The 21,813-nt window shown below is 39.9% G+C and overlaps 1 protein-coding gene and 2 long non-coding RNA genes across 7 annotated transcripts in view; 2 read left to right on the top strand and 1 right to left on the bottom strand.

The window, feature by feature from the left end:
• LOC120715370 (butyrophilin-like protein 1) overlaps positions 1–21,813 on the bottom strand; it is a 76,327-nt gene that overhangs the window by 8,757 nt on the left and 45,757 nt on the right. Inside the window, exons 1-3 of one of the 2 annotated variants that reach the window (XM_040002328.1) lie at positions 2,710–3,298; positions 1,109–1,444; positions 679–714 (exon numbers count right to left, since the gene is read on the bottom strand). In XM_040002328.1, the coding sequence (XP_039858262.1) occupies positions 679–714; positions 1,109–1,444; positions 2,710–2,800 (463 nt within the window). In that variant the 5' untranslated portion in view covers positions 2,801–3,298. Of the gene's footprint in view, positions 1–678; positions 715–1,108; positions 1,445–2,709; positions 3,299–21,813 lie in introns of those variants that run through there. The other variant, XM_040002327.1, reaches the window with a different exon arrangement.
• Positions 7,027–9,395, top strand: LOC120715387. Of its 4 annotated transcripts, none has more exons than XR_005691615.1 (4): positions 7,037–7,164; positions 7,542–7,624; positions 7,930–8,951; positions 9,068–9,395. It is a non-coding gene; the product is annotated as an uncharacterized LOC120715387 (long non-coding RNA). The 4 variants fall into 4 exon arrangements; XR_005691616.1 differs by lacking the exon at positions 9,068–9,395 and having other exon boundaries at positions 7,038–7,164; positions 7,930–8,705; positions 8,803–9,026; XR_005691614.1 differs by lacking the exon at positions 9,068–9,395 and having other exon boundaries at positions 7,042–7,164; positions 7,930–8,131; positions 8,243–9,026.
• LOC120715394 lies at positions 10,038–11,048 on the top strand. Its single transcript, XR_005691623.1, has 2 exons — positions 10,038–10,148; positions 10,242–11,048. It is a non-coding gene; the product is annotated as an uncharacterized LOC120715394 (long non-coding RNA).

Below are 21,813 nucleotides of genomic sequence, written 5' to 3'. Positions count from 1 at the left end.
TCTCTGAGCTTCTGTGCTGGAACATCATTAAAATGGCAGGAAAAACTATATCGTACACTCGTGTGATGGTTCACTGCAGCGGCCGTGGCAACAACTTATTAAGTTGCAAAATCATGAGACCAGCGGACGCACCACAAAGATTGTGTTGTGTGACACATGATGTGATGTGAAAATCAGTGCACAACACAACGGACACGTCGAGCATAACCAGCATAACTTAGCTACACAGCACGTGCCTGACACCAGGACCTGCACTGCCATCTTCAAATCCACATCACAGTTATACTAATTCTCAGGTTTATAATATATTTGCTGCTCTCAGGTGTTTACAGTGCAGGAGAGTCATACGTGCATCAGCTTAAACATGACGTGCAAATACAGCAACAGAATGATGATATACCATGTTTGTACGCCACAACACTTTCAGCAACAGCCTATTCACATTTTTAAAAAAGGTCGGGTGCTGTGTCAGTCTTCAAGGCGACAACAATAAACAGTGATACTGAAGTCAGGTTCAGGACAGATGTCTCCTTATCTATCATTACTGACAGGACCACACATTTCAGTGATATCTTAATAAATTGTTTATGGCAAGTTTAAACATGTTTGACAGATGCTGAGGCTAACAGATGTGTAGCTACACAAGTTACAGATGTAGACAACAGCATCATTACTCACCTAGAATTTCACAGACTCTGTCTCTCATCACAGGCTCTGCAAGACAAATAATAGGCACATGACTATGGGCTCAAATTGTGGTCATAAATATCTTGTACTTGTAAATCAAATGTGTATTTGTGAACTGAGTTTTGTAACCTTGTGAGCTAAAATATGTGAACATTTTATGTTTGTGCATCTACAGATGAGAATTTTTGTGTGAGTAAAAAAGATATTTAATAAATAAATAAATTTAATAAAATATTTACACGAGTTACACATTTTTTGTTAATGCATCTGGAGAAAAAAAACCTTCTCTAAAAACTCATATTTCAATTTTTTTTTAAAATGTTGATGTTGTTTTGTCCACACTCAGTTGTACAGTATGTGGAAAAACAAAATACAATTCACTCCTTATACACGAACATTTGCTTAAAACTAAAATACTCACCAACAACAAGTTCAATGCTGAACGTTTGTTTTTGTTGCAGATGTATATCACAGGTGTAGTTTCCACTGTCAGGCACCACGGTATTTTTGATGATGATGGAGGCGTTACCAAACTGCAGCTCTCGTGGAAAATGTGACACCCGTCCGCTGAAGTGCTCGTCTTGACCTGGAAGGCCGTCATTGTAATGAAGGCCTCCATCATACCTGAACACCTCCTGTTTATTTGGATCAACTTTCCTCCAGTTAAACAGCTTTAGTTCAATCTTCTCCTTGGTGCTGAGTGAGCAAGGCAGGATGGCGTCACTTCCTTCTAGTACAACCACTTTGATTCGTGAACCTGAAGGACAAAACATTTTTTAATCATAATGGGGACCAAATGGGGATAGTGAGCAATGGGGTTCCATTGCTCTGTAAAAACAGGTTACATGTATGTTAAACAATAGCCTGGCTGCTGGCTATTATTTTTTAAAATAATTATACTAAAGTACATTTAAGCAAATGTTAGCCAAGAAAGTTCTCCACAAGACAACAATGAGACCAGATCTATTTAAAGCTTAATTTTAGATTAGTTTAACATTTGTTCAATTTTTATTCCATTTACAGAAACATTTCACCGTCCTTTTCTACAGGTTTAGATAAAAATAGAATTACTGACTTGCCGTTGCACTCCTGAAAAGTGGTCTGAAAAGTGTTTCATAAGAACTTTACAGTGAAGATGATTTCAGAACTTTTAGGAATAAAAATGCTGTAATACGACTGTATTACTGTTTTGGATCACTCTCTCTTTTCTGATCTCACTACAGTCAAAGTCGCTTTAAGCTGTAAATGCAACCTGTTGCATGTGTGAAGGTGATTAGTTATTACCTAAGTAAGGAGGCTTAGAAAGGACTCCTCTCTTTAAAATATTTCTTAGCCGGTTTAGAAGCTACACCACACAGAATATACCTGAATGAGATGAAGACAGGTGTGAACAGTGAAGGTGCAAGGAGGAGAGGTAGTGAAAGTAGAGTTTAAAGACTTTAGGTCCACCTTCCAAATGCATCTGACAGTGCAGGCGGCTTTTTTATCTTAGTTAACTTTACTAATTAACTAAAACTGGATGATGATGACGTTTAGCGAGGCTTTAACTCTTTTTTTAAGCAAAATGTGTCCTTTAAGGTTGAGTTTTTAGTGACACAAGTATAAGAAAGCCACTTATATAAAAATGTAAAGTTTAAAATATCCATCCATCCATTCGCTTCCGCTTATCCTTTTCAGGGTCGCGGGGCCGCTGGAGCCAATCCCAGCTGTCATAGGGCGAGAGGCAGGGTGCACCCTGGACAGGTCGCCAGTCTGTCGCAGGGCCAACACACAGGGACAGACAACCATTCACACCTAGTGACAATTTGGATTATTCAATTAACCTATCCCCACAAACTGCATGTCTTTGAAATATATACAAATATATTTGCACCAGTAGTTCAGTAAGACATGAAAGCATGTAGTCTGACCCAGCATTCATACTACTTAGCTACCTTAGCATAAGTTAGCTAAGTAGTATGAATGCTGGGTCTGACTACGAACTTATATCCGTAAACTAAAAATTAGCATTGGCATCCTTACCTGGTTCACCTTCAGCTGATGCAGATAGTATCAGAGCGGCGAGACACAACCACAAACACTTTGGTGCTGACAACATCTTTAAAAGATTCATTGTCCGACAGGTCTCTTAAGTTAGCGCTTATGGCTACAGAAGCTATCCTCCGCCTTAGCTATCAGGCTGAATATAAGTCAAAGTGACTGTGGATGATTTTGGAACTCCCGATAAGCAATCCCAATATAGAAAAAGTTAGTAGACTACAAGTTAAACTAATTTCTACAGCTGTAGGGCGTAAATGGCAACAAAACAAAAACTTCGTGTTTGTAAACGATTTCCGATTTCCTCCTTCTTCTTCTTCTGTATAGGTTTATTGGCGGTTGGCAAACAGCAAAATGGTGCATTACCGCCGCCACTGGTGTGGAGTGTGGACCGAAATGACTAAAATAAAATAAAATAAAATAAAATAAAATATTCAAATTCTCCCGAACAAATGGGTCTGCCTTAAAAACCAAAATACAGCCTGATAGCTTTCACTTATAGAGCTCACGCGGAATAAATCAAACAAGTCCAACTCCACTTTCATATCGTCCAGCTTTTTGATCAGTTGTCTCCTTTCCATTTCATACTTCTGACAATGCAATAAAACATGTTCTATTGTTTCCTGTTCCCTACTGCAGTCACACTCCCCTGTACAGTGTTTACCTATTAAAAATAATGTGCTATTTAAGCCAGTGTGTCCGAATCTCAGTCGAGATATAATCGTCTCCTCTCTCCTGTTTTGTCCTGTACTTCTCATTTCCCCCATTTTCCTTTGGTTGTTGAACAACCATCGCCCTTTCCTCTCTTCCTCCCATTGCTTTTGCCACCTTTCCTTCCTTTTGTGTCGTATTCTGCTCTTGAGCTCCGTCCTACTCACACTAATAACCAGGGCTGGACTGTGACAAAAAAAATCGTCCCGGGCATTTTGACTAGAGACCGGCCCACCAGGTATTATAGGAAAAACCATAAAGCCTTTGAATGAAAACAAACGCTGTTGTCACAGTGATGTACACTGTCTTGTTGGTATATATGTATCAATCTAATAAACGTAAACCTACACCATCCTCCCTGTTCTGGTATTCTAAACAGTACCCGAAAGTAGACTGTTGGTCGAGTTAACCTCCTAAACCATCTACAACACATGGTGAAAACCTGAAATTAAGACAGAGGAGAGGTGAGACATGATCATTACTGATTACTGATGACAGATTTAGACATTTTTTCATAAACCATTCATTTGCCACATCAATAAACAGCATGGCAGGGCAAAATATTTTTTCTAACATGGCAACCTTTAAAAAGTGAAAGAAGACAGAAAGACAGGTGAGAAAGAATAAAACTTAATTGACTTTTTGATGGCATTTTACACACAGTACTGGTGCAGTATCTAGAAAATGTAAATGACTGTAAAAAGTCAGGATAACGAAAATAAACTGCACCTAAACTTGGTTTATATCTGACCCAGACAGACTGCAGGTCATAACTTCTTACCTGAGGTTCAGTTCACCGCCTCGGGTCTCTGCTCCTCCTGCCTTTCCGTCATCCACCTGCCAGCGTGTTGCATCTGCTGGCCTCCACCACGTTGTTAACCATTCCTCGTCGTCAGTCCCCTGACCGTGGTCGGGAGACACGAGGGGAGATGCTTCCTCCAGGGCCGAAGTTTGTCCTCCTTCGGGGTTAACTCCCTTCACTTTTGTGGAGTAGTGAGGCAGACAGAAATCAGCCGAGGCACCGGGGAGTACTGAAGAGATGAGGCTTTAATAACAGTACTGCACACTTCGGAAACACACTGCATAGCCTGTAGCCCGTTAGAACACTGCTCCCGGTCGCCCTCTACCCATGACACACTCTCTCACTCTCTTTTCCCTCTTTCGCTCCCCGCGTTTCCTTTACGCGCATGCTCACACACACATCACATACACTCCTTACTGCACCCAGTCACACACAAGACAGCAATTCCCGCAACAACGTGCTAATGTTACTGAATCTGTAGAAGCTCTGCAATAGCCACCACCAAACAACTGAGTTATTTTTACACATCTCCCTTCATCTGGCCAATCCGCCACCTTTCAGTGTTTATACCGTTACAGAAAATAAACGGAAAAAAACCCATCGCCCCGATGGCCAGTCCAGCTATGCCAGGGAGGGAGTTATTTCATTAGTCTGCTCAGGAAAGCTGGCCTGAACCATCACCCTCTCACCCAGGCCCACAGAGGACTGATAGAGAGCATCCTCACCACAAGCATCACTGTCTGGTACGGGAACACCACACAGGCAGAGAGAAAGGCTCTGCTAAGGGTCATAATGACTGTGGAGAGAATCGTAGGGACAAAACTTCCATCCATGGACTCTCGCAGACCACGCCCCGCCACACACATTAACCAGGTAAAATATTTAGGCAGAATTTTGCAAATATCTATTTTTCCTTTTTTAGCAGCATAGTGCTTTATTTCCAATTATTTTTTAAAAGTCAGGTCAAGGCTCCAAAAGCCAAAAGGCGATATGAGGGTGGCGGCTCACAACAGTTTGTTTGCTACATGGATCATTTTAGTTCAGCTGGGTGTCTTTGCTCTTGTTATATTTCTTTAAGAGTTCAAAATGTGTTAATTAGATAAATAAAATGTAATTTTCTCTGTAGCACTTCATGGATTTCATAAGCAACACACCTTACTTGTCCACACAAAGCATAAAGGTAAAAAACAATATATACAGTGTTATCTTCATTTTAGATGTCACAAAGTTTTTGCGGCTCCCAGTGTTTTCTTTTGCGTGGAAACCGGCTCCAAATGGCTCTTTGGGTGTTAAAGGTTGCTGACCCCTGGTCTACACAACCCACAATGTGATGTCTACATGTGGACCCGAGGTCCTGGGAGGTTAAAGTTAAATCTTTGTGTATAAATAAATATCAGGATCATGATCATGTTAACACAAAGTCTTGGCAAGCTTTAACTGCATTCTGACTTGTCTTTGGGTAAAAAAAAGTTTTTTCCAACTTAAAACTCTAACTTCCAAAATTGAACCTAAAATTAGAAAGAGGGAAATATTGCCTTTACATTCTTTTCAAACCAATCCAGTCTCAGCACAGGTGGTGATATATTCAAACATGTTATTTTGAACAACAGGATATTAAAGCAGAGTGAAGCTGACCCCCCACCCACTTGAAACGTAAAGGCAAATACCGTAGGCGGAGCGGTTAGTGCTACGTTTGTGCAGATTTGTGCAGGTAAAATTAGCGTTTGTGCTGCTACGGTTTTTGAGATATTAAACATTATTTTATAGGTCATTCAAAGGTCACCATCCCCCCAGACTGCTCCAAAACGGGCCAAAATGGTCGACTCTTTTAGTGCTACGTTTGTGCAGATTTGTGCAGGTAAAATTAGCGTTTGTGCTGCTACAGTATCTGAGATATAATGATTTTAATTATTACGGCCTACGCTGTATAACACCAGTGTCTGTGGCAGTGAGTTTCAGCAGCTGTGGAGTTTTGCACTTTTTCTAGGCTTGCTGCATATTAACTTTTATTAGTTTACACTTTAGTAACACAATTTATTCAGCGGAAAGGTCGATATTTCTTTTGTTACTAGTGCAGAAACGTACACAAGGTAGGCTAAAGTTTTTATTTTTTCTGTGGCAAAACTGAGTTTCATGTGAAGTGATTCACGTTGTCATGACCCTGTGCCTTCTCGGCTGACTCTGTATGGCTACAAGTGTTTTTGTTGTGCTGCATCTCCCTCTCTCCCCTTCCCCGCACTGCGCTCTACCGGGGCGGAGTCATGACGGCTCCAGCCCCTGGCTCGGACACCTGCAAACAATCATCCCACTCACTTCTTAAGGCAGCTGCTGAGAGTGCTTCCTCGCTGGATTATTGTGTAACACTCGTCAGTGTCATCACCTATCTGAGCCCTTTTTCCGAGTTTCTGTCGTGCCACTATTTATCTGCCTTTCCTCTCTGTGCCAGATTTCTCGCCAGCCTGAGGACCGCCGTTCGGTGACCTAAAGACCGGAGCCCGAGCTACCTGAGCTTCAGTGGATTGTGTATATAGCCGTTCCCTTCCCGTGCCTGTGTTCCCCGGAGACCCTCTTCCTGTGCCCCCTCACTTGTATATACTCGCACCTGGTGTCTACGTGTAAATAAATTGTGAACCTTAGTGACGGTCTGCCTCCGAGTCCCTCCTGAGCCTGACACACGTATACCTAAATTATTATAATTTTTTACATACCCAGTTGGCCTCTATGATTTTGTTTTGAATTATATATGTTCATTATTATTATTATTAATGTAGCTGTCTCAGAAAAAATGAAGTGTTTGCTTTGATAGGTTGTTACCTACGTGTAGAAAACTGCATATTCCACAGCACCTAGGCGAGGGATCTTCAACCTGCGGCTCTAAAGCAACATGTGGCTCTCCGGCCCCTCCACTGTGGCTCTTATAAGTCCAAGTAAGTCATTTTTTTATTATAAAGACAACAAGAAAGGGTTCTGTTAACAGTTTGTTTTTTTTATGAAATATCTGCATTGACTATTCACTGAATGTACAAGGCTTTTAAAAGTGATTTAATGTTTCTTAGGTTCAAATCTGTTTACTGTAATTTTCATTACAGTAAACAGTTCATTGCCCATCTTTCCTAATTTTCAATTATTATGGAAAGGACTCACGTAGCTGGCTTCATTTTAACAAATACTTTTTTCCGATATAAAGCTTTGATGATTCATTTTCTTATCAAATCTAAAAATAAACATTTTTATTTACATTTCCATAGCTTACACGATACAACAACTCATTTTCTAGATATTTATAGGCTCTTTCTTTTTTTAGGCTCTAGACAGGTTTTGTAGCAGCAGGGGGAAAAGGGGCCCTTTGAAATGAAAAGGATGCTGACCCCTGACTTAAGCCACCAGGTAAACACAAAACAAATACAGAAAAATTATTGACAGAAAATGGAACGGTTACTTTCAAGGCTACGGGTGAAGGTGACTGGGTGTGTAAAAGCAAATATGCATCAGACTGACAAAGAAAAGAGTGTTAAAAGATTTTTAATTTAGAACTTTAACTTTATGTGCAAAACTGAACTTACTGATAACACACACTATGAACACTTTGAACACATGTAACTGTAATGAACCAAATAAAACAGAAAAATGCAGGCAGCACTCATTATACTGTGTATAACACAGCATGGGGTTGTATTTTTTTTTCTTTTCAGATGCTCCTGTCACTCCATTTCCCAGGTCATCATAGCACTCCCACACACATGGAGCTCTCCTGCAGTATGCAGTGTAATGCCCCAAACCATCAGTGGTCATCTTTCCATGGAAAGCAATTAATGCCCTCAAAGTGAACGACTTTCCTTGGAGAACCAGGTTGGAGGGAAATTCATTCAGTGGAAATTCTGTTTGGTTTGCAAGGTCAGTATCAATCCACACGATATCTCCAATGTTGTAGCTGTGAGTAACTGTCCCTGCACAGAGCTCATTTCCAGTGGTGCTGTCTTCTGTTTTGAATTCTGATGGACACAGAGATGGATTGGAGAGTGGCCTGAGGCAGGTAGACTCAGGTAGGCCAAGTCCTGCTTCCACAGCCGTGCCAAGATGAGCCATACCAGACTCTTTGAGGACAGAGATGGCAAGAGAAACAAATGGCACTTCCCTTGTCATCCCTTTGCTGAGGTAGCAGTGCTGTGAAGAGCAGTGTTTGGTAAAATAAACACTTGAGATGTTCCTCATTGTCTTAGCAATTACAGCGGAGATATTGCACTGAGCATCGATTTGGATCGCAGCAGACCTCAACGAGACAGCTTCAAACATTACACTAAGCAGCTCTGCTCTCCTTCTGTAGGTTTGTTGGGTCACACCATCTGTGGCAATGGCTTTCACCAGCTGCAGGACTGGGTTTTCACTGTCTTTCAGAACAGCATTTTGAAATGTGGAGCTGTCACAGAAGGCACAACATAAGCACTGAAAAAATGCATCAAATGCACAGGTATTGAGCACAGAGATTGTCGATTCCCCTAATCTAATAGGCTGATGGAGGTTTCCATTTTTTAATAATCCCACTTTCACTCTTTTGGCCCCAAAAGTTTCATCTGCATGGAGCCATTCGGTACATGAAGAGAGGTAGGAAGTCCTCTTCCTTTTTTTTGGGTGGAACAGCTAGGCCCCTCCAGTTCTCAACTGCATCCCCATCAGCCGGAAGAATGTTTGTGGCAGCATCAGATCCCACAAACGGGTGAGCATCCATTTTTATTTTGTCTTCTGCATTGTGAGTCGTCATGGATCCAGAATTGGCATCTGTGACTTTCAGTGATCCCACTGTTGGCTCATCTTTGACCTTTTCTTTTGCAGAACAAATCCGCATATTTCCCTCGATGAAGGAAAGATGACGAGCAATGAAGCGATCGACTCGAAGAGGCAAGTTGTCATGTTTGAAAAGGCCATGTTTTATGTTTTTGAACAACAGCTTCAACAGTGGCTGAACTTGCTGTGATGCTGGTGCTTTGGAAGAGAGGGACCATTATTCCTGTCCAGAGTGGCAAGTAACTTGCCAGTCTTATTATATGAGGAATGATCTCAGGGAGAAAGTGAATATTATCTCTATCCCCGTTTGCTGCAGCAAGTGACCTGCTCTCCTCACATATTTCTGTTACCCACTGTCGTAGGTCAGTCTGGATCTCATCCACTGAATCCAGTCTCTCACTTTCCTCCGTCTGTTCATCTGGAATGATGATGGAGTCTTGAGCAATTTGGGCTTTCAAGTATTTCTTGCACCTTTCTGAAGGAAGAGGTGCTCCAGAACTGTCATCACCTTCTGCCTCACTGAGGGCCACAACAGTGATAGCATGTAGGAGCTGTTTTGCATGGTCCAAACATTGAGACTGAAGAAGGTTTGCTAATGACCTGACAAAGAAATCTTTAACACGATGTGTTTTCTTCTTCAGGCAGTCCCACTGGCATATCATCTTGATGCAGTGCGCAACATCAACCCTGATAAAACAAGGGGGGAGTTTGGCAGACTGGGTTCCAAGAAGGACATGAAAGCATTCATTAAGGTAGGACTTCAGATCAGGATCAGCCTTGACCAGAGCTCCCAGAATTGCCAGAGAAAAGTCACTCACAGCTTCCTTTGGCACAGGTGCACCTGCACAAATCCATTCTGTCAACCAGTTTGCGATGGCATTAACATCATGTTTCTCTGACAGCATTTGCACCACTGGGGCAATTGTTTTCTTTCAGAATACCCTGATAAAGGAAGATATGGCCAGATTTGCCATTTGGTCTCAGCAGTTTTTTTCACAACTGAACCGGTTGCATCAAAACACACAGTTGGGGGAGATTTTTTTGACAATGTCTTATAAACATGCATCTGTGTTTGACTCCAGTAGTGACAAAAAAACTTGTCCAGTCCAATATCTCGGATGCTACCACTGTGAGGAACACTATATTTTAACAATTGCAGAGATGCAATGGGGTCCTTATCTCCTAATTCCAAGTCTTTTCTCTCTTGTTTGGCTTTTCGCAGAGTGGCAAAATTGGGAAGGTGGCTTGGCTCAGGATCTCCAACATCCATCAGATCTGCTGCCCTCGCTGACCTCCATACAGCTGGTTCCATTCTGCCCTCACACAGCTCTTTAGCGATCTGTTCACGCAGGTTTCCAGACATGAACCGCTTGGAGTGGCCAGTGTGCAGGGAGAAATCTGTATTTCTCATGAAACACTGGAGCACCATTGGACTATTAATTGCTGGCTGTCTGTCACATGACATTTCTAACTGGCCATGACACTCCTTACAGTCGCCTCTGATGTCCAGATATTTATTGTTGACAGTTGGATGGACCTTTGCTCTACGGAACACAAGTGTACATGTATTTTTGATCTTCTTCCATATAAGATCGTTGATGATATGAGTCCAAGTGCCAGGTTTCAAAATTGTGTATTCCCTTTTTTGGGTAGGAGAAAACTTGTCATTGTATTCAACCTTTTCAGGAATAAATTTAACCCAGTCCTCAAAAGGGACTTCTAGTTCAAAAGCTTGACAGTTTTCTTGTCCAGGAGAAATGCAATGTGAATCGAACTCTCCTTCACTATTACTTTCCTGATCACTGATTTCCAAAGCTGACCAGATGTTGTGTCTATTTAGCTTCACAGAAGTGTACAGGGCCTTTGCTGACATCTTGTCTTCTAGCTGCTGACTCAGCTCTTTCCAGGCTGATGCAGCTGGAGTGGCTATTTTGCCATTTTGGACTATGGCCTCTTTTGAATTGCAAAGAACTGCAAAAATGGAAACCTTGTCTACAGATGGCTTTCGAGGCATCTAAAAAAAAAAAAACACACACTGATTATGATGGAGCAAAATGTGATTTCTGAACTATATATACAGCCAGGGGCAACCCCTCCCCCAAGTTCTCCACCAATCTACACTTTCATATTTTGTGGAATTATTGTTTTTAAGATGGAGCTATTGAATTTGTGAGTTTATTAAATTGAGTCTGAGTATTTAACCCATGTACTGTACAGCACTTTAGTCCAGTGTGCTACATGTTTTAAAGTGCTTTAGAAACTTTTTTCTTGGACATTTTTGAAAATGTTTAACATTGAAAAAAAAATCCTTTTGATCCAGACAGTTAGCTATATCATGTATTAACTCAGTAAAACCTCAGTATTTTAAACGTAAGCTTACCTTGTTCAGAAATCAGATGAACGCTGTTCTAAGAATCCTTCAGACACAGTAATGCCAAATAATAGTTTTTTCTGCCCGAAAATGTGTATTTGATGCAAAAGACTGCTAGCTTGTTCGTTTCTCAAAGTGTTCATGGGAGTGTAAAATGTTCAAATGTAGTTTTCAATAAAGTTTTTTTAATCCACTCTAAAAAAAATAAATACTCAAGCATTTGCATCGTGGTTTTATGAACAAAAAGTGATTGAAGTAAAGAAATGGAAGTTAAAAAAAAAATACACTCATTACAAATTTAGCTGATTAAATACAACAAGAGGGTTTTTTTAAGAGAACTTTATTGAACAAGTGAACACAAAGTGAAAGGTCATTTGAAAAAGACATTTTTCAGCAGTAAACCATAACAGGATATCTCAAATCATAGCAGCACAAACGCTAATTTTACCTGCACAAATCTGCACAAACGTAGCACTAACCGCTCCGCCTATTTGCCTTTACGTTTCAAGTGGGTGGGGGGTCAGCTTCACTCTGCTGGATATTAAGTGTTTTCAGCGCAAAGTTCCCAACATTAGTGACTTTGAGGACACATCTTATCTATCAAAGCTTATTCATTTTTACTAGCTCAACATTCAGCAACAGAAAGATGTTTTTGTAAATAAACAATACATTTTATTATTATTACAAAGCAGTGCATTAAAACTCCAACGAATGGACAGATTTGGTGTAACAATCAGTCATGATACCATCACATGGCAATGAGGCAGAACAACCAGTGCTTCTCCAAAATAATATAATACACCACTGTACACCATACATAAGAATAAATAATATAAAGCAGAGCAACAAATTTTACTAAGGGGCTACATGAGAAACTCTTTCGGAGTTCTAAACCTGAACTTAATACTGCTCAATATTAATTTCATCCCTTTATAAAGTGCTGCTGGTGAGAAAAAGTGGAATAAATTGATTTTGAACTTTCACACTGATTAATTTCCCTTTTCTTTTTCACATCAGTGACATGGCTCATTTTTAGTACCGACTTATTGTACTGCTGGTTTAAAAAATACAAATTTCAGTTCTGAGTTCATTTTAGTCACTTTACCTTTCATCTGCCTTAAAGGTCTGATATTTTCCAGTGAGAACTATCATTGTTCGTGTACAAAGATGAGTAACTTGGCCTGTGTCTCAGACATCAAATTACAAGAGCCAAAGTCAAAATTCTTCACTTTGTTCTCAACTGAAGACAGACGCATTAGCATCACAGTCCTCCAAACACACATTAGAGAATATCATTTGGGTTTTGTGGGGAAAAAAAAGAAATCTCAAAGCTGGTCCAAACTGCTGGGTATGTGTAAAGCTTGGTCCGTCCTACTTTTGCATAGAAAAGATTCAGATGTTCCCGCTCTGACCTCTGAGGTAAACTCAGTGGATATGAGATACAATCCATTTCCCTTCGTTGAGTTTCTCTTTTAGCTACATTAACAATTTCTGTTTAACTCTGTCAAACTGGAAGTTACTGGAAAATGGAAGTCCTCATGTAAAGCTTTCTGTGATCAATCTTCTGGATCCTTTTGGTTTGAGCTCATTCACCGGTATAAAACACTAAAAATATGAAACTTTGTGAAACTTCTTTCACACACTGTAAGTGGTTTTGGATTTAGTAAAGTGTTATGTTAAACTGCGTCATTGTAATGCCCATTTGTCACTACTAGAAACGTATTTACCAAAACCAGTATGACAAAGACAATGTTGTTGTTTCACAAAGATCTCCTATGAATGTATGTGTATATTTTCCTGTATATAAAAACTCCTGAGGTTAAAGTGGATATCCAAGTCACACCCAAAATAACAGCAAAGATCTTCCAGTAGCACATGGAGTATAGTTAAAATATACATTTTTCCTCTTGCATAATTTCACATGTGACCCTGAGTAAGACTTTAAAAAAAAATTAAAAGAGTGCTTTGCTTTGCAAATTTAGAAAACAACAAACAAAACAATAAGTGTAACTGAGCACCCTTTCAGAAGTTCATTGTCTACAGCAGTGCAGTCCTATGCAAAATTGAACTTGATTGTAAAAGCCAAGGAGAGAGGAAGGCACTTTTTCTCACCACAGATGCTCACTGGCTGTAAATGTCACTGAAAGCTCCAACTGTGGCAAGTAAACTAAAAAGCTGGCACAGATTTGATATCCACACACACACACAGGATATCAATTCTTTTCTCCAAACAGAAGGCAGATCTTTTGGCACTTTTAAAGTGGTTGAAGTGGCTGGCTTGATTCCCCATTACACGAACCGTTAGTCTTCGGAGCAGAAACTGCCAGGGGAAAAACAAAAGAATAAAACAGAAATGACATAACGTCAGCACCTTTATGTAATACAGAAATCATTACTGGTTCTGTCAATAACACTTGCAAGCATCTTTCAACTGTCTATTCTCAAACATGATGAGTGAGTGGAGACTGAAGAGTTTCTCTGGGTTGAAGCAACCACGGGATTTCTTTTGTGTTTAACAGCTGATTTAAGCCTGAGTCTGACTCTGGAGTCAGTCAAACATACATCTATGAAATCACCTCATGACATTTACGATTTTAGTTTCTAAAGCTAGCTTCAGAAGGCAGCCGATGAGGAGAAAGAATATGAACAGGCTTATTCCCCCTTATTGCACCACAAATGTATTCTCCAGGATCAGGTTGCTAGTGCAGGTTCTACTGTAACATCCTGCGGTATCTGATGGAGAACATTCAGTGGAATCTGAATCATGGTAGATTCCATCACACAGTGAACGGGGAATCCTGGTTTGGTTATCTGGCCACATAAACACAATTTGCCAATGCAATATTTTATTCACAATCTCATTTAAAACTCAAAGGTTGTGCTTTGAATGTAAATTTCCTATTTAAAAAAAACAAAACAAAAAAAACTGTCAATGTCTGACAGTGTGTATATTAGGGCTGTGCGATATGACCAAAATCTCATATCCCGCTATAAGACATCTATCATCCCGATAACGATATAAATCACAAAATGTAACATTTTCTGTAAGTTCTGTGAATCTCGGGCAGCTCGACTTGCGTGAAGTGTTTCCAGCTGGGCGTCGTGTAGCTGGAGTCGACTGTTTTAACCGATGCATGAAGCGATACATTTTTAGACATAAGTTGTAACGGCCGCCGTTTCTTTGTATTTATTACACGGCGTGCTGCGGGGAAAAGCCTGTTCTAACGTTTGAGTCTAAGGTTTGTTTTTTTTTTTTGAAAAAGACCTCCAACACCACTGGCTGAAATACAGCACCAAACCATGACAGAGCCTCGTCCATGTCTCCAGACCTTTTTTGAACACATTGACCATGAAATGAACATGGCTAAAACACACCTAGATGTATAAACTAAATATGAATCAGGAAAAAACACCTATGAAGAATATTTAAAGAAGAAAGCTTAAAGTATCTGGTATATTTATGTCTACATGAGACAAAAACATTGTTACAATTATCATAAACTTACCTTTCTTGATGTAGTTCTTTCTGACGTACAAACACAAAGAACTAGAACTACAGATGCACCAGTAACAAATCCAGCACAAAATAAACCTGCCAGCACACCATCTCCATAGGAGGACTTAAACTGTTTATCTGAAACACAGCAGTTAACATGCTGATTATAAACTCCACACACTCACGACGTTGCACATATAAAATTATTCACAGATGAAAACATGACGAGAGGGAATCTCACCTGGAACACTGATTTCAGCATCAATCACATGGCCAATCTCCTCCTGTGTGGCCACACAATGGAAGAGGCCTGTGTTTGTGGCAGTCAGAGTGATGAGGAGGGTGATGTAGTAGTGGTCTCCTCTGTATAACACCTGTGGCTCAGCAGGAAAGATGTCTCCATTACTTTCCTTCCACAGTACCTCAGGTTTGGGAAAGGCGCCTGGAACCACACAGTGCAGCTGTACTTGGTCCTCTGTGTCTTTAACTAGCCAGACAATAGGTTTTGGAGCTGCACCTGTAAACACACAAAATAAGCTGGTCAGACTTTATTATTCATTTATGCATGTATGAATGAGATGATATAGCCTTTATTTGTCAGTTGCCCACAACTGAGATGACAGACCTTGCCACCGTACATACAATACACAAACATCACATTGGGGAGACAGGTCAGGCTAAGTAGCAAAAGGAAAAAACAGTGTAACACAAAAGCATAATTCAGGAGAAAAAGAATGCACACATATCATCACACCGTAACACATTAAACCACAGACAAGCAACGTGGGAGAGTATTCCAGAGTGTACAGCTGATCTGGGACCGCTGCAATCTTCGATTGCGCTCCGGCTGATCTGGTGTCCACATCGGACGGGAGGTAAGCATGGGAGGAGGCGTTGGATTTGGGGGAGGGAGGGTGACAGTGCGTATCAGTGTACATGTTTCGTGCGTGTGCATGTGTATCCCATGTTCAGCTGAGAGAAAGAAAAACACACTCCATGAACAGTGCCTGAGGTCCTGAAGTTTAACTGTGTCTTACGCTGTAACAATCAAGCGGTACATATAAAAATAAACGACCAATTTGTTTCTTCACTGATACTGATTATGTCACTTAACACAATGATTCAAATGACGATCTAGAGCATCTTAACTGTATCATGTACATCAGGGGTGTCAAACTCAAATACACAGTGGGCCAAAATTCAAACTGGAACAAAGTCGCAGGCTAACGTTAATATTATGAAATCTATTTATTCCTCCAGATATGAGAATGAATCTTTTCTATGGACTCAAACATGTTTTACTGAAAAACTGAATATGGAACAAGCAATATAATATATAATATATATATTATATATTTAATAATATATAATATATATATATTATTAAATATATAATATATACTAAACAATATATATATTATATATTAGCTGTATAATACCAGTAGGCCAGCTCTAATAGTAATTTGGTATGGCTTCGCGGGCCAAATGTAATTAGGCTGCGGCCCAAATTTGGCCCGCGGGCCAGAGTTTGACACTATGATGTACATCATCATTCAGTCAGTGGATGAGTGGAGAGAAAATGATTGATGATGTCACTGATTTCTACATCTGCAATGAGTGCTACAACTCTGTTTATAAACTCTCAAGGACATACGCACTGATTATTTCTAAAATGTGATGTGGTGATTTGAGGTTTATACTAAGAAATAACTTTGACAAAGACAGGTATTCTTAGTGTCAGCCTCAAGAAAACCAGTCAGACAGAACAGGTATGACAGTGGTCAAGAATTTTTATTTGTTAATTTGCTTTCCTCTGTTGTTGAGAGAATTTTATGAAGTCATGCATTTTAGCACATTTAACTGTTGTTTATTTCTAACCTGGCAGGTGCGTGTTAGAGCTCTGAAGCTCTAAACTTTAGAGGTTACCTCGGTTTTTTCAGGTCTGACAATATTCTACAGTCTGGTGAAGGGCAAGTAGAAATCACTTTAGTTTGAGGCTAGAGCAAAAGTTAAATTTAATGACTTAATTTACTCTTGACAGATCTGTTTGACTTGCTGGAGTTTCAGCTATGTTAATCAAATCTGATAGCAGTCTGGGATCAGTCTGTTACAATAGATATTTATGCATTTTCTGCATCACTAGCTAAATACATGCGATTCCTGTGATCATGCAATTTACACTGTTTGCGCTGCTGTAACTTTAAAGCATGGCTTCATTTCTTGGTATTATTAATGTACAGCTCAACAGCTCAAAAACGTCTCTTCAACAGAGAATTTGTATCAAACTTGGATCATGTGCCCGAAAAATAATCTGATTTGGCTCGTAAAGAGTGCAGACGTAGAGATCAGTGACATCATGGTTAGGTCTTAACATGACAGAGCAACACAGATCTTACTGATATCTCATTAACCCTAGCCTTTTATCTGTTAAACAGACTTTTATGCATGTAGCAGGTTTGCAAGGTCACAAACTACAAGACATGGAGCAAATGCTGTCTTTCAAAAATTCCTGTTAACCCTGAAAGAATAAGGGTGTAAATGTGTTAACTGTGGGCGCTTTATGTTAAACGCTGGCACTGAATCTTTTAAACGTTTTTTTTTTTCCAATGTGAAAGAAAGAAATTTAACATGAAAATATATTCTTTTTGGGTGAGGCCTACAGAGTTGCAGCACAAACAGGTGTAGACACCAGTAACATCATCACTCACGTGCATTTTCTCTTCTTCTGTCTTTTAAACTGTATCCTGAAAGAAAGAATAAAAATGTAGTATTACAAACAATAACTTCTCATCCTTACAGTGCTGGCAAAATGTTTTTTCCAATGCAAAAACTATATGCAAATCTAATCATATAATCTGCTTTTAAAAGCCACTGGGTCTAAGTAGCAAATAGCTAATTTGAGAGGTAGGATGCATGTTCTTCAGTTTCATTATTTAGGATTCTTAAAAAGAAGAAGGAAAAATAATACTTACGAACAACAAGTTCTAATGCTGAATATTTGTTCTGGCTCCAGATTTTTGGAAAGTGAAGGTGTAGCTTCCACCGTCGCTGATCGTGGTGTTTCTGATCACAATCGAGGCGTTACCGAAACTGCAGCTGTTGAGGAAATGTGAGACCCGTCCTTTGAACCTGGTCATGTTGACCTTTAAGGCCGGTTTTGTAATGACGGTCAGGGTTCATACATGAACCCATCCTTGTTTATTCGTCCCTTTCTCCAGTCAAAGAGCTGCTGTACAAGGCTTGGGTGCTGACGGAGCAGGGCAAGAATGCGTCACTTCCTTCTGATACAACCACTTGTGGACGACTTCTGGCCCTTGAGGAAGAAGCCAGATTTTAATCCAGTGTTTTAAAACAGGGACTGCAACAGATACATACATGCTATGCTTCAAAATTACCCAGAATCCCCAGTTTACCTCCCACTTTACTGTTCAAATGTATTTACGATTTTAAATTCCTAAATAAGCGTATTACACTAAAAGGCACTTTATGAGGTACATAAATCAACTATCGTTAGAAGATTTAGACCTTTAGATATTTTAGACTAAATGCTTAGTGTGTTGTCACTGTGTAGATTTGGGCCCTGGGTCACTAAATAGTGTACAGATCATTTCTCCCCCATTACACTAACCACACAGTTGTGAAACAAGACAGAAAGAAGTTTGTAAACGAGAAAAGGAAGAGGATTCATTCTGCAGCTAATCAACTCTAATTCAGGAGGCGGGTGTCAAAAATCAGGACACAGAGCAGTGGGAAGGAGAAGAGCAGAAAGCAGCTTTTACATCCCAAGCACAGTGGGCCTGCATGAAGCCAATGCAGCTAAATAATAAAGCACAGCACAAACAACAACACAAGAACCAAGACAGAGACACCTAGCTTCTAGGTGCTTGCAACATTCTCTTCTGATAATATTTAATTGTCCCATGCTCCTTGTGTGGACTCCAGCTATATGTGCATTCACAAGTAAGCAGTGGTATTGGTATTATCTTAACCTTTCCGTGTGTGTGTGGTGTGTGTGTGGGTGTGTGTGTGTGGGTTGTGTGTGTGTGTTGTATATATATATATATATATATATATTATATATATATATATATATATATAATATATATCCTGTGGGACTTCCAGATACAGACGGACAAAATGGTGGTGGCTAACCAACCGGACATAGTGGTGGTAGACAAACAGAAGAAGACGGCCGTAGTGATCGATGAGCGGTTCCGAATGACAGCAATATCAGGAAGAAGGAACACGAGAAGCTGGAGAAATACCAAGGGCTCAGAGAAGAGCTCGAGAGGATGTGGAGGGTGAAGGTAACGGTGGTCCCCGTGGTAATCGGAGCACTAGGTGCGGTGACTCCCAAGCTAGGCGAGTGGCTCCAGCAGATCCCGGGAATAACATCGGAGATCTCTGTCCAGAAGAGCGCAGTCCTGGGAACAGCTAAGATACTGCGCAGGACCCTCAAGCTCCCAGCAGGTAGAGGACCCGAGCTTGAAGGATAAAACCGCCCGCAGGGGCGTGCTGGGTGTTTTTATATATATATATATATATATATATATATATATATATTAATATATATATATATATATATATATATAATATTTTTTTTACACACACATCCACTTACATGGACAACATGCGTTCTGACTTGTGAATTTCGTATGGAATGACACATCAGTTTCCAATGTAGTGGTTTAGTGCATGTAGGGCTGTTCGATATAACAAAATATATCGACGATGAAAACATCAATCGTAACACAAAACTTGACTCCAGGTGCAGGACCAGCTAAAAAACAACAACAAAACAAACAAAAAAAAACCACTTCACGCAAATCAAATTGCCCGACATTCACGTAATTTACAGAAAATGTAAATTTTTTGTGATATATACCCGTTGTCGGGACGATAAATGTCTTATATCGGGATATGAAATTCTGGTCATATCGCACAGCCCTATGTGCAAGTATACCATCAACACTGACACATATACAAGAAAATAGCATTTGAATGGCTGTCCACTGTAGTGACCACTATGCGTGAAAGGGTTAATAATCAGAAGCGTGGACGGGATGTGGTGGATTGAAAATTCCCATCACAGATGCAGCTGATAAATCTGCAGAAACTGTGTGATGCAATCATGTCATACGGACAAAAGTCTTCCAGCAATAATACTTCATGTTAGACATACTGTCTCATTAGCAGAGGTGGGAAGTAACAAAGTACAAATCTACCTTTGGCGGCCCATACCCTCCGCCTTTCACCCCAGGTGAAAGGCAGTAGTAGTAGTGTACTTTGAATAGTTTTCTTTCCTGACTACTTTTTACTTTTACTCCCTACATTTTTAAACAAATATCTACTTTCTACTGCTTTCATATTCAAAACAGGCTTGTTACTGCATTTGCAGGAAATTATTATTTTACATCACTTCGAGCTTTCAAACATCAAACTGTGAGCCTGCACAGTAACACATGTGCCAATGTCAAGGGTTAAAATTTTTCCCTTTCCCTCCACATCACCAGAATGACTACAGGGTTTGTAAGTTGCAGTTCTTCCGAATCTTGCTAGTGCTACAGAAGAGGAGCAAGCAAGGGAATGACTTTAAGTATTGGATAATTTGAAATGCAGAGTTTCTATCAGCTCAACAAACATCAGCAAACAAACTATTTGTGTGTGTCTCACATGTGTCGCAGCTACAGGTCCAGCTGCTTATTTCACAGGGAGAGAAAAGAATAGAGCCAACTTCACTCAGAGATGTAGAAAGATAAGAAAGAGCTTAGATTTGAAGGTGAGAACTGCTCATTTAAAACTCACATGTAAGTCCCCATGTTCTTAAAATCACACATTAGTTCTGTACATTTGACATTATGTTTTTTTCATATTGTAAAACCTGCTGTAAATCAAACTGAGGCAGACTGTGTTATTTAAAGGCTGCACGAGAATCCTCTGCAGGTTAGTGCAGGATAAACAGGTTAGTTTGCTGCACTGTGATGGATCTAAAGTAAAGAACAGTGGGATTGCTGCACAGTGGCTGTGGTTCATAGTCACATTTGTCTCACATCAAGTGTAGCAGAGATTCACATGAATTTTAACTGATGGTGCTGAGATTCATTTACTGAATCCCACCTTCATACTAACTTTATAATGTCTAATATAAAGACAGTATCAACAGTGTACTGTCAGTGAGGATACAAATCAGCCAGGACAACTCATGAAACATCTGCTAACATCTGGCTGAATTAAGCTGTGTACATTAACAAAGAGCAGCAGGTCAGCTGATCACAGCCTGTACACTAAGAAAATCTACTGGAGCTCTCATAAAGATTATTGTTAGTTATGATCCTTTCCCCACACTGAGCCATTACAACCAATGTAAGGACTGAACCCATGATTTAACCTGTGTACAATTAGAATTAAATGTAACTAAGTTCTTATTCTGAACTTCCAATATGATTCCATTATTACATTAATATAGAACAAGGCTCATTAAGTTTTGCATATAAATAGCTACCTTTACCTTCTTACTTTGAGTAAATTTCAGTGCCTTTGCTTATTTTTTTTAATGTTTCGTTTTACTTTTACTCGAATAAAGAAGTTGAATCAGTACTTCAACTTGTACTGGAGAAGTTTTTAAAAGTAGTATTTGTACTTCTACTCTGTACTTTTGGAACTTCTGCTCATTGGCATGCTTTAATGTTATAAAGCAATCTACATAATAAGCAATGATCTTTCTTACCGTTCTCATTTCCTGATGTTCCAAAAACCAGGGCAAGAAAACACAGAAAGTGTGCTTTCCATCCACAGAAACAAAACATGGCTTATGTCATGGGGAGAAGCTCATCATCTGTCTGTCCACAGCTCACAAGCATCAGTCCTCTTATGATCAGTGTGTTTAATCAAACACTGATCACATGAGGGGTCCAAACAGTGCTCGAG

Source organism: Simochromis diagramma, unplaced genomic scaffold, assembly GCF_900408965.1.
Source record: "Simochromis diagramma unplaced genomic scaffold, fSimDia1.1 OVJJ01000438.1, whole genome shotgun sequence".
NCBI classification, from domain to species: Eukaryota; Metazoa; Chordata; class Actinopteri; order Cichliformes; family Cichlidae; genus Simochromis; species Simochromis diagramma.
Note: the sequence above shows the minus strand (reverse complement) of the source record. Positions and strands in the feature narration are given on the sequence as shown.